Source organism: Balaenoptera ricei, chromosome 2, assembly GCF_028023285.1.
Source record: "Balaenoptera ricei isolate mBalRic1 chromosome 2, mBalRic1.hap2, whole genome shotgun sequence".
NCBI classification, from domain to species: domain Eukaryota; kingdom Metazoa; phylum Chordata; class Mammalia; order Artiodactyla; family Balaenopteridae; genus Balaenoptera; species Balaenoptera ricei.
The window spans coordinates 24,288,765-24,302,344 of record NC_082640.1 but is presented as its reverse complement, the minus strand read 5'-3'; the positions used below and the strand labels follow the sequence as shown (position 1 = coordinate 24,302,344).

The 13,580-nt window shown below is 41.5% G+C and overlaps 1 protein-coding gene across 1 annotated transcript in view; it reads left to right on the top strand.

Annotated features, from left to right (window-relative positions):
* Positions 1-11,081, top strand: part of ITIH2 (inter-alpha-trypsin inhibitor heavy chain 2) — a 37,813-nt gene extending 26,732 nt beyond the window's left edge. The window contains exons 16-21 of the mRNA XM_059915326.1: positions 921-1,058; positions 6,124-6,237; positions 6,677-6,875; positions 7,433-7,605; positions 8,855-8,966; positions 10,934-11,081. Coding sequence (XP_059771309.1) covers positions 921-1,058; positions 6,124-6,237; positions 6,677-6,875; positions 7,433-7,605; positions 8,855-8,966; positions 10,934-11,081 — 884 coding nt within the window. The remainder of the gene's footprint in view (positions 1-920; positions 1,059-6,123; positions 6,238-6,676; positions 6,876-7,432; positions 7,606-8,854; positions 8,967-10,933) is intronic.
* The last annotated feature ends 2,499 nt before the right edge of the window (positions 11,082-13,580 follow it).

Sequence of the window (13,580 nt, the reverse complement as noted above, 5' to 3'; positions counted from 1 at the left end):
CTTCCTCCCTTTCTTAGGGACTGGTCCTGTTATAACAATCTTGAGAATGACCAGCATTCACCGGAGGGATCGTTTTCTGCATTTTTAATTCTGTCCAAGTGAGATGCCAACTTTATGACAGTGGTCCAGGCTTCAAGAAACTCTTACTTCTGACTTCCAGTTACAATAGCCTGGAGCCTCACAGCTAAACTTATGCAGGGAGAAACTCACGCTAGATGACCTGGCATTTATAGGTGATTTTATATCCCCTGGATAAAATGCCTAGGTGAACTGGCATTTTTTCTCAGAGACAAGGAGCTGACTGCATATCAGAAAGCCAAATGAATTTTTTGCAACCAGTAGGGGATATTGGTTGGTTGGGAAACTAAATCGTTCAGATTGTTTTGTTTTGTTTTCTTTTTTATTGAAGTATAGTTGATTTACAATATGGTGTTAGTTTCAGGTGTATGGCAAAATGATTCCATTTTATATATATATGTATTTTCAGATTATTTGCCATTATAGGTTATTACAAGATATTGAATATCATGTTATACAGTAAATCCTTGTTGCTTTCTGATTGTCGTTTGGTGAGTAGATAGGAATAGATCCGAGAAGATGCCGTCCAGAGTCTGGCTGGACCTCATCTCCCCAGTTTATGGTGAAGGCACAAGGTCCTTCCCCAACCTCTGAGGGCTGGTTCCTCCTCCTACTGACCCTAGCCCGGGACCCAGACTCTGCAGAGGAGCCTACAGCAGGCCCTCACAGCATGATGATGGAAGGAGCTGAAAGATGGAGAACTCAGGAATAAAAATAATGGGAGAAAACCTTAGCTGAGAACCTCTGGGGTCTGTCTGCATAAAACAGATTCTTGATATTGTAAGCAATGTCCATGGAAAAGTAAACCCGGAAACTAATGGATACAGTTTTTTTCTATGCAGGTGCCCTGTATTATGGCAACAGAGTTGCTCCAAATTCATTCCCACCTTGGGTGAACCCTTCACCGACACAAATGGTCCCAATGCCCGCGGTTGGCGCTCCAGTGCTTGAGACAACCCCTCCTCCACACGTGATGAGAGGTAAGGGAACTTCCACAATGCTTCCACATCCCAGATCTCAATTGGACCATAATGCCATGGAGCATTTGTATACGTTTAAAAAATCCTGGTAAAACTGGGAGCCTTTTATAGGCATCGTTGCCTTCCATGGAAAGAAGATGGCCCCGTGTATTAGTCAGCTTGGGCCACCAAAACAAAATACCATAGACGGGGTGGTTTAAGCAACAGAAGTTTATTTCTCACAGTTCTGGAGGCTGGGAAGTCCAAGATCAAGGTGCCAGCAAGGTACATTTCATTTTCTTCGTTTGTAGGCAGCACCTGTCTTCCTGTGTGTTCACATGGCCCCTTTGTGTATGCACTGGAGAGAGAGATAGAGGGCAGGCTCTCCAGTGTCTCTTTTATAAGGGCACAAATCCCATCATAAGGGTCCCACCCTCATGACCTTGTCTAACCTTCATCAGCTCCCAAGGCCCCACCTCTATAAACACCATCATGTTGGTGGTTACAGCTTCAACATATGAATTTGGGGGGGACAACGCGTTCCATAGCACCCCATTTCCAACTGTACGAGGCAAACCCTCTGGGATGGAAGAGATGCACCTCTCGTGTGGGGAGGGCCAATGGGTATCAATGGAAAGGACATCTTCTTTGGAGATTGTTCATGACACTCATTTGAACTTAAGTTACTTAACATTTCTGCACTTCACTTCCTTCATTTTGAAAAGAGGCATCATGATACTTACATAGCTGTAAGTACGTAAGTATCATGATGTAAGCTACTTACATAGCTGTCGATTAAATGTGTAACCATCTTTAAAGAGCTGGCATGTTATAGTCACTCAATAAATAGGTGTTTTGTTTGTTTGTTTTTGGCCGCACCGTGCAGCATGTGGGATCTTAGTTCCCCCGACCAGGGATCAAACCTGTGCCCCCTCCAGTGAAATCGCAGAGTCTTAACCACTGAGCCACCAGGAAAGTCCCTAAATAGGTGTTATTATCAATTTTATAATCAAAAATACTTGAATGTTGTTTCCTATATAACTGCATTATCATACATTATTTTGTGGGGTTGTTTGTTAATTTGCTTACTTGATTTTAATCAACAGCATATTTGAAAATCCTAGTTTTGCTCAGCATTTAAAAATCTTTCTACCAGTGGTTTCAGTGGCAGGCATGGGTAGCAGATGCAATCGTGTGAAAGCCAGGAAAACGAATTTCCTCGTGAGAGTCCTGGCAGCTGCAGCTGGCTTCCTTGTGCAGATTCTTTCTTTGCCTTCTGGTTGTCAACCTCTGCAGGGTCTTATTTCTCAACCAGAGAGAGGAGCTGCCTGGGGGAAATAGGAAACTATCTTCTCTCCTGTTCCTGATCGGCACTATGCCTTTCAGTGAAAGGGATTTCCACTGCCTACCCATTGGCTGGTCCCATGTAGAAAGCTTGTGCCCCTTTTCTGCCTTTTACTTAGGAGTAAATTTAAACATTCAAAGAAGGAGCACATCCCTCTCCCTCTTGGAAGTTCCAAAGTACCAGCTTAACTCAGGTGGTTTGCAGTTTAAATATCAGAGTAGCTTCTGGTGTAGCTTCTTAGAAATGTGCTGCTTTTCTAGACTGCTTGGAATGTAAGACTCTTCTATCCAGAAATCCTCAGAACTGATTTCTCAGGACTGTACACCTACCACTCACCCGACATCGAATTATAACAGAGAGAACACAGCAAGGGCTTTGAATCGATATTTATGATATCTTTAAATATCTTTAATAAGTATCTTGATAGAGATATTTTGAAACATCCCACCTCTACGACTTAGCTCTGAAATTGTTATTTGTGGGCCCAAAGTGATCTTCTTCACACTTTCATTGGTGCTGATGCTTCAGACAGAGGTCCCTCCACTCCCCTCCCACATCACCTCCAACTATGGAGCTTTGGTGAAGGGCTCTGCATGTGACTCTCAGAAGTGACAGCCTCGTAAAGTGGCACATGAGGAGGGACTCTATGTGACCAAGGTTGCTGTGCTTGCACAACAGCCATTTTTGCTATGTGTTTCCAATGAGTGGCTTCTGAGAGCAAGACCTGATTGCGGTGACAAGTTCATGAGTCACTTAAACTGTTCCTTTGCAAAATAAAACTTTTCGTAGAAACATGTAGAGCCCGAGCCAATTTATTTTGAAGTGTTCTTCTCAGTAAGAATGCAGTGCTTGCTCCGAGTTTCTTGTCTCTGCTGTATGAGGCAACCAAAAGGACAAGGTCTTGAGAGTCAAACAGTTCTGGGGTCAAACTCTGCCCCCATGACCTTGGCCTGGACACTGAAACATCTATAGGTCTCAGCCCACCTTCAAAATGGGTATGATAATAACCTGCAAGGTGGTTCTAAAGTAGGTTCCTGGTTCCTAGGAGAAGCTCAGTAAATGCTGGCTAGTCTTACACCCATTAACCCCAGGTCCTCAATCTCCCTCCAACCTGATCAGAATGGAAGGCTGCACAGACTAACTTCAGTATGATCCTTTGTTTCTGGTAGACGTCTATCAACTCATTACGGCAGTACTGATTCACTGCTGCTCACCAAAAGGTCTGATGGATGGGATTTAGGTTCATCAAAATGGCAAAACCCATCATTATCTTTAATGAAAGCAATTTCCTTCAAGCCAGGTTATCTCAAAACACCCTATTTGTGTAGAGGAAAGAAGAGGCTATCATAATAAAATGATTTTTTTGATTAAAAAAAACAAAGAGCTGGGAACCTTTGTTGCGTGTTTTAATGATGCCCTCTCATGCCCAGCTCCTACACAAAATCAATTAACCAAGTATTTATTGACTACAGAACATGAGCTTGGTGGTGTGAGGGGTGCAAAGAAGTACAAGATTTTGTTCCAGTTCTGGATGAGTTTATCCTCCATTTCGAGTTCCCAAACACACACCTGAAGGAGCATATCAGGATGGCTGGGAGAATGGGCATGTAATCAGACGGCGTGGCTTTGCGTCATAACTCTACCACTTATTAACTCTGTGATGTGACCTCGGGCAGGTCACCTGTCCTCTGCAGGACTGCGGTGAGAATTAGTTAATATTTGCGAAGAGCTTTGTGATAGCATCTAGAAAACAGCGACCTCTCACTGGATGGTAGCCCACTCTTCCAATTTTATTCTGGAAAACACAACCACTGCAGGTCTTAAGTCAAACCTTCCTCTTCAGTTTCTTCAATTCTGAGGCTAGAAGCCTGGAAGTGCTAAATGACTCCTCTCCACTCGGTTACCAGATACTGTGGATTCTACCAGATGAATCTTGAATTTCCCCTCTCTCGCCAAACCCATTCGCCCGCCATGCTGGGTTTTGCATTTAACATTTCTTGCTTGAATTACTGCTGCCTTAGCTGCTAAATGATCTTCCTATGTCTACTTTCTGATCCTTAATTCATACTGCGACCAGTAATTTTCCTAAAATGAGGGTCAAATCATATCACATTTTTCTCCAAAACCTTCAATAGCTCCCCAACAGAATAAAGGTCCGTTCTGTGGCCTGGTGGTCCACGGTTCCCTACGACCTACATTCTCAGTCTTATCTAAGACTTCGCAAAAACCCATCCTCTAGTCATCTTGAGTTACTTTCTTAACAAATCATCAACTTCTCTCCCTCCATGCCTTTCCTCATTCTGTCCACTCAGAATAAAATATCTCTCTCCTGTGTCTTTTATCTACCTGTGTTTTCCTACCTTCAGGACTTAGTTCAAAAGCCAACCCTTTTATAAAGCCTTTCTCCGCTTGCCTGGGTGGAATTGATCATCCTTCCATCTTCATTCCCAGAGTAGTGTGCTTGGGCCATTTTTCAATCATATACTTTAGTCCATCTCACATTAGTGGTTGTGTCTGCCTTCATGAAAGAAAAAATGATATTCTGTTAAAGGAAAAAATTATTCATGACATTTGTTAAAGCACGGTAAGGAACAATTTATTCATGATGGGTGTAGGGACCACTGCATTTGGGGTATTGCAGTGCAGGAGGGAGATTAGACTCAACTCTGAACACACCATGGGAAAGTGGGAATTTACAGACAAAAACCAGGCTGGGGTCAGTAAATGGAAGATTACTAAGAGGAAACATCAGTGGAAAGGGGGGGTTCTGGTTAAACTAACCTAACAGGATTCTTGCTGAAGGCAGGCCAGGTAATCAGACCTCACTTGAGGATGGTGGGGGGAGGAGGAACCTGAATAGATATCAAGGGTGATCAGATTTGGAGGGTGGGGGATTCTAGCTAAACCTACTTAGTAGGATTTTTGCTAAAATTAGACAATGCAGAGAGGAACATGGAAGTCCAAAAGTTGAGGTCAAACTTGGAGAGTTCAGGGAAGCCTGAGTAGAGTTAGTCCCAGGAGAGTCTTTGTCACTCCTTCATTAAATTGTTTCTCTCTTGAAGGTAAAGACCATGACTTATTTATAGCTACACCAAGCATTGCCTAATTCAGAGTTTTGCACATAGTTTGGGTTTTTTTCTTACCAAATATTTGTTGAATGGGTAAACAAACAAACAAAAAAGATCAGCCGGAATAATGGTGTCTAGTAACAAAGGAGTACTTTCTTGGGAATAGCTTGATCCTTCATTGCTCTTGGAATTGATCAATATTAATCTGTATGCCAAAAGGTAATATTATGTCTTTTTTATTTTTATGCACTGTATATGACTACTTAAAAATACAGGTATTTTACCTATCTATACACACAGTCACTGTATATACACATATGTAGTGCATTTGTAGTATATATTATATATATATAGTGTGTATGCTTGTGTTTCTTATACCTTATGTCTTTCTTATTCATTTTTTTCTCTCTAGCCTAGAATATATGTGATAGCTACAAAACGAGTATACACTATATTTGTAAGATAACCTAGAACTCTGATGGCAGCCCCATGAGGAAGGGACAGCGCTTGGACCACTGGGTCCCTGGTGCCTAGAACAGTACCTAGCATATAGTAGGAGCACAGTAAACATTTGTTGTTGTGAAATTAAAGATGTTCGGGAATAAAATACTGTTCAAATTAACCTTCCTTTCTATGATTTTGTTTGTTTTCATTTTCTTTGTATATTTTCCAGTTGAAAATGACCCACACTTCATCATCTACCTACCAAAAAACCAAAAGAATATTTGTTTCAATATTGACTCAGAACCTGGAAAAATCCTCAATCTTGTTTCTGATCCAGAATTAGGTAAAATAAAAAGATATTATATTAGAATTGGACTACTAGATCATGGTCATTCTTCACTGTCACTACCTGGGATTTCTTTCTTTTCTACCTTAATAAAATCTTATATATATATTTCAAACTACTCTTTTCAAACTCTGATAGTGAGAAATGAATTATAAATATATTCCTAACTATTTGAACTATTATAGATAAAATGCTCTGAGTATGAACTAGCAGAACTTGTTGTGATGTGATTAATTTAAACCATAATAAAATAGTTATAAAATGAGAATTACAGAGGAAAAAAATGTTATGTAAATCCTGAAGCTAAATAAAAAAATAATTTTCCCATACTGTCAGGTTTTATAAATTTGAATTATGGTGCCCATATGTGCAAAAAAAAAAAGAAAGAAAGAAAATGAGCGCACAAGAGAGAAAAAAACATTTTTTTTCCTTGCAGGGATTTTGGTCAATGGACAGCTCATTGGTGCCAAGAAGCCCAAGAATGAAAAACTAAGCACCTATTTTGGGAAACTGGGATTTTATTTCCAACATGAGGGCATGAAAATAGAAATCAGCACCGAGACCATCTCCCTGAGCAGGGGCTCTCGAACATCCGTCTTGTCCTGGTCTGACACGGCCCACGTCCTTAACCAGAGGCAAGTACAGTTACATCCGTATTCAGGTGTATCCTTGGCACGTGACTACATCAACAAATCCAGACATGCGTGACACAAACATAAAATTCAAAATCATCATTTTAAATGTGAAGAAGTCAAGGTTCAGAAAAAATTTTGTTACTTTCTGCCCTGCTCCTGGCAGTAGAGTCTATGTGTTTTGGTCACGGTGTGTCTCAGTGCTAGCCTGGCGCCTGGCATACAGTAAGTCCTCAATAAGTACATGTTGGACATGTGAATGAATCCATCAACTGAAATCCAGCTCAGAGTGTCAGAGTGCTCAGAAACACTATGATTTTGTCCTGTGAGTAATATCTTCCCATTAGTATCTGTTCATTGTTGATACGGAAATGTATACATTGACAGAATTTCAGCGCTGGGAGATAAATCAACGTTCTGTGGCCAAAATGTTGTAAAGCTCTTAGAAAACTGGGGGGATTGTACGGGGCAGAGTGAAGTCATATTAGGGGTGAGAGAGGAATGACATTCTAAAACGAGTCTGTTCTGGAATCATTAATTCCTTTTTGACTTCCCACCAGGGTGCTTGTCTCGGTGAAGAAAGAGAAAACTGTGACTATCACCCTGGATAAAGAGATGTCCTTCTCTGTTTTACTTCATCGCGTTTGGAAGAAGCATCCGATCAATGTCGACTTTTTGGGGATCTACATCCCCCCCACAAACAAGTTTTCTCCTAATGTACACGGGTTGATAGGTAAAGTGTCTGTGGACCATCCGGCAGGTGTGGGACTGACCACCCTAGGTCTTGAACAACTTTGGCTCAAGGTTAGAACATTTGGTTAGAATGTGGGAAAGTGACAGGTATGGACTCAAGGGTTCAGGGAGGACCCACACTGTGTGCCCCGGTCTTAATTTATGAAGGTGCCTGAGTGGCACACAAAGAGGTCAGTGTCGCTGAGAGAGTGTAACATTTACCGTTGCTCGCGGTTTCCATAGAAACATGAGACACATCTCACCATGCAGGGCCATGGGGAGGCCAGGTTTGGGTCAGGAACCAGAAGCAGAAGCAAGAGGTAGGCCCGGGCCAGAGCCTTTATTGGGGTTTCTGTGGCAAAGACAGGACAGAGCAGGATGGTTTGGGGTTGGCTAGCTTAATAATTTCAGTGGGCGTTGGGCTACAGGGCGCTCTTTCCTTGCCTGGCACCTGGCCCTGGAAAGATTCCTTCTGGGGCTCCCAGGCCAGAGAGAGGAGGTCCGGCTCTGGCTTGGTTCGTTTGCAGATCCCCGCCATGCTCCCGGCTGAGTCCTTTGCTCTCTTTCAGACTTGGCTTTCCCAGGGAGGCGCAGTCTCTCCCCAGCCAGACGGAGTTTTTAAGATGTCAAAACATCATAATACACAGAGAATAAAAAACATGATTCCTACAACCCAACACAGCAGTGCAGGGCGACTCGTAATGCTATAGCTGGGACTACTTGCTGCTCCAGACAAAGTTTCCCAGGGCTGGGATTTCATCACATACTGGGCAAATTAAGAGAAGGGATGGATACATTGTAAGTTTTGTGCTGAAGATTTTTTTCTCACTGAAGAGAAGTGAACTGGTTTAGGAAGTCTGTGATAACAAGCAGGGCGTCCAGGTCAACCTTCCCTCCTTTTTAAAGAACGGTGGCAATTTAAGCGTACTGTATAGCATCACAAACCAAACGTGTTTCTAGATTTGAGCTGTACTCTCAGGTGCTGACCTTTACCCCCACCATCAGGGTGTTCGATTTTACTTAGGGTCCAGTCGATCAGACTCATATGTCAAATGACCATGGGGTGAGCAGCATGGATTTGCCCTCAGGAAGAACCCATCCCCATCTGCATCCTTTTCCTCTCAATACATCTGCCTACCCCAGAAAGTCTAGATGGGGGGACCAAAATGCAGCTTGGATCACATGACCAGGCTGTCCTTCTGTCTTCCTTTGAGTTACATGTAAATAAACGTCTGGACTTTGTTTCATAGGCCAGTTCATGTATGAGCCAAAGATACGTATCTTCAATGAGCGACCAGGAAAGGACCCTGAGAAGCCAGAGGCAAACATGGACGTGAAGGGACAAAAGCTGATTGTCACCAGGTATGTCTCAGATGCATACTACGGGAACAAAAAGGGCTCCTGTTAGGATTGGACTCACTCGGCCAAACAGAAGAACAAGAAAAGCCATTTCAAGCTTTACCTGTGTCACACTAAACAATTCACCAGGAAGAGACACATACGTGGCATTGGCGTAAGGACACTGCAGAGAGTTCATCCGAAATGCAAAAAATGACCAGGTACATAAGTACGTACCATCAAATGCCAAGATTAATTAATCTACTATTCTCACCTTCATACATTAGAAGCCATATGGCCACAAGCTGGATAATTGAAAAAGCAGATCAGAGGAAGAAATCATAAAAATATCTACGCGCCTTAGTGCTAGCGAAAGAATGTGTAGATTTTTACGTAAGCCTAGAGCTTTCTTTTTGAGTATTTATCCACTGAATGCATGTTTGTGTTTGAATCTACTGAATATGTCTTGATGTAGCTTTTCTTACACAAACCGGATCCATATGTTTCATTTTGAAGTGAAAACATAGATACCTGTAAAGCATCCTGAGTGTAAAATTTTTATACGTCTTTTTCATTTTTCCCAGTTTTTTACAGTTGTCTCACCCAGGCCTAATTTGGTATCATATTAAAGAATTTGGGGCCTTTTTAGAGTTTTTACAAAGCAGCCAACTTTGCTCGATGAGAAATGACTCTTTTGGCACACGGATGTCATTGGCTTCCATGTACTTCATTAAACCATAAAATTACAACAATTAAGCCATAAAATTACAATAATCATTAAACCATAGAATTACAACAGTAAAATAAAATTACCACAGAAATAGATTTGTGAACTGAAACAATGGGCTCTTAGTACACTACTCAACTAGTACGGGTTTACCAGAGATCAGTGAGTTACCACTGGGCGTCAGTAAACGTGTTTCGTAGAAGCAACGCTGAGCACAGTTGATCACAGTAATAACAAGTTATCTGAGGTTGGTAAACACACATCTACTCTATGCTAATGACCAAAGGTAAAGGCTGGGCCCCATTTTCATCTACTGCCAGCACCTCGTGACGCACAGCGGAAACTAACTCGACCAGTGGGCCACGCGCAAAGATGTATGTTTTAAAGCTCATTAATGGCAATATACCGTATAACTTCTTTACCCTTAAAACGAAAGACATGAATGTCTCAGGAACAGCCGGCGTCGCCCCTAAGTAGAACAGTCACCCCTGCAGTCAAGGTGAGAGGCACCTCAGATTCATCCTGCAGGGAACCTGCGAGCTGGAGCTTCGTTTCCACCTTCTTCCCATTTGAACGTTATTTCCGCCCCGCAGCCTCCCTGCAGTAGCCTCAGCGCCCCAGAGAGCACGATGGCTGGATCCTCTTCCAGTCTCACCAGATAAACACAAGACACCCAGGAAATTGTGAATTTCAGATACTTGGGACATACTTCTGCTGAAACATGAGTGGTGTTTATCTGAAATTCAAATTTAACTGGCATCCTGCATTATTTGCTAAATCTGGCAGCTTCTTCCTTGCTCTGGGCTAATTTGGAGACTATACCAGCCCTAGGCAACCTTGAGGACACAGCCCCCAGCCAGTTCCCACTGCCCCCTTGTCCCTTTCCCCATGTCCAGAAAGAGGACTGCCTCTGAATACATGGGCCTCCCCTCCGCTAAGGCAGCAGGGAAAAAATAAAAAAGGAAAGTTAATTTGCACTCTTTACCTTCCTGGAAAAGTCCATATTGGTCAATCTCTAGACAGGTTATTTGAATTTCTAAGGACACACTGCTTATTGTCTGTCTTTCTAAACCAAGCCCCAGGCTCTGGTGCTTTGTATGACTTGGGGAAGACTTGGGGAATGGGGATGGGGCACGGGGGTGTTAGCAGGTACGGTGCTAGAAGCGGGCAGAAAACAGAGAGGGAGAGTGTGTCTTCTTTCTGGATACACAGGCTGGCCACGCCCCAGTCTGTGTCCTAACCACGCCCATCGTTCTCCTTGCAGAGGCCTCCAGAAGGACTACCGGACAGACAGAGTGTTTGGGACCGACGTTCCTTGTTGGTTTGTGCACAACAGTGGGAAAGGCTTCATCGACGGACATTACAAGGATTACTTTGTGCCTCAGCTCTACAGCTTTCTCAAATGGCCTTGAAAAGTTTATAGTTGGGGAAATTCTGTGTATAAATATACATTTTTTTTCCTGCCACCTTTGTAGTCATTTTTGAGTTTGAATAATTAAAAACTAACCAGATATCATGGTGGTTTATAAAACCTGTTAACACACCTGAAGAAAATAAATACTTTGCAAAGAAGTTTTAGGATGTTGTTGCGTTTTCAGATGGGAAGGTGTGTTAATCGAGGTCGTGCAGAGGAGGGCTGCGTTGGTGAGTGAAGCTGCCGTCCAGACGGAGTCCTGGGTTTGGCACTTACAGTAAGGACTTCACTGTTTTCAGTGTCAGGTCCTCAACCTTGCAACTGAATACATTATTAGGTTGTCAGTTACATGGGAAATTCAATTATAAGGTTATTTGGTGAACTTGGAATAAGAACAGGGGAGGTCACTTATCTTGTTTTGTAGTTATATATATATGTATATAAAGCCCTGTCACCCTCTGTAGGGATAACCTTGCCAAGGTACCTATGATGCCCATGATGCTTTGCCAAAATTCCCTCCTTAGTGTTGGCCTCAGAGACACTTTTTAGTCCAAGAAGCCTGTATTAGTCAGGGTTCTCCTGAGAAAGAGAACTAGTAGGATGGCTATATCATATATACACACATATATAAACGTACACACATATACAGTTGGCCCTTGAACAATGTGGGGCTTAGGGCTGCCAAAATCCCACACAGTCGAAAATCAACAAACTTTTATCTGTGTCTCAAAGACAAAGGAATTGATAGATGACCCACCCAAGGGCAGGAAACTGAAACAGTATAGAACAGATCAGGACTCAAACCCTAGTTTTTTTGTTTTTTTTTAATAAATTTATTTTTTATTTATATTATTTATTTTTGGCCGTGTTGGGTCTTTGTTGCATGCGCACGGGCTTTCTCTACTTGCGGTGAGCAGGGGCTACTCTTCATTGCGGTGCACGGACTTCTCATTATGGTGGCTTCTCTTGTTGCAGAGCACAGGCTCTAGGCGCGTGGGCTTCAGCAGTTGTGGCATGTGGGCTCAGTAGTTGCGGCTCACAGGCTCTAGAGCACAGGCTCAGTAGTTGTGGTGCATGGGCTTAGTTGCTCTGTGGCATGTGAGATCTTCCCAGACCAGGACTCGGACCCGTGTCCCCTGCATTGGCACGTGGATTCTTAACCACTGAACCACCAGGGAAGTCCTCAAACCCTAGTTCTTTGATTCCACATACTGTGATCTCTAATTAAACACAAACTTTTCCCCATACTTAATTTTAAAGATCTGTAAAATGAAACAACAGGTGCTATATTTGTTTTTTAAAAATCCACATACAGGTGGTCCCATGCAGTTCAAACCCATGTTGTTCAGGGGTCAGTGGTATATATATATATATATATATATATATATATATGAAGAGATCTATTATAAGGAATTGGCTTACGTGATTATGGAGGCTGGTGCAAGTCTGATCCATTATCATTCTGTGCTTTCCTTTGTTTATAACTTTCCTTTAAATCTATTCTGAAAATGGATATATGTTCAAAGGCCAAAGTGATGAAATTGCACTTAAAAAAGTTTTTTAAGTTGCATTTTTATGAAGCTTTCTCTCCATAATTTGGTAAAAAACATTTTTCATTTTAGAAAGTAGACAAAACTACCTCTTTTTGGACGTACCCAACCAATATTTGAGAAAGCAAGCGATCATCTTTTGACATAATTGCAAAATATTAAACGTGATTATTTCTATAATTTCAAGATAACCTCAGTGCTGAAGAGGTAAATAGCATTGCCTTTTAGTTTCATTCCTCTATAATAATTGGTCATCTATGGCACCTATGATTTTTTAAAAAATCTATTGCATCTTTTCTATCCCTATTTCAAAAATACTAATCTTAAAATGCTAATATTCAACACAAACTTCAAAAGTGGGTTCTTATACTGGTTACTTTGTAAAAAATTTTGACCTTAAAACTGCTACCTTTAGCTATATAAGGTTAGTTCTATTCCTAGTATTTTACATGTGCTCAGTAGTTTTAAAAATAATGATGAAAATCTTGGGGTGTAAATTTACATGCAGAGTACTGAGCAACATAGTCCTAGCAAAAGAAACTAGATTTAAAATCAAACCCATGTTATTCAAATTATCAAAACTTTTATTAACAGCTGGTGTTTTAAAATTCATTTCCTGTAAAAGTAACCTTATTAATACTGTTCACATGTGTCCCTCTTGAGACCAGAAAATTGCCTTCTCTATATAATTAATTTTGAATTATAAGTGAATAATCAATTTTGAATTTCAAATGAAGAAACCAAATTAATGGGAATCATTGGAAAAGAAGGAACTATTCCACTGTCTACCTCTTGATTAGTTCTGAAAGTATTATGCTCTCAGTGATGAAGAAAAACAAGTTGACAATTATCTATGTTTATTCGTTGAAGCACCTTGGAACCCATTGGTAATTGATCAATATTTAATTTTGTATAAAGCTGGGGTATTACAGGGCTGGTATTTGTCA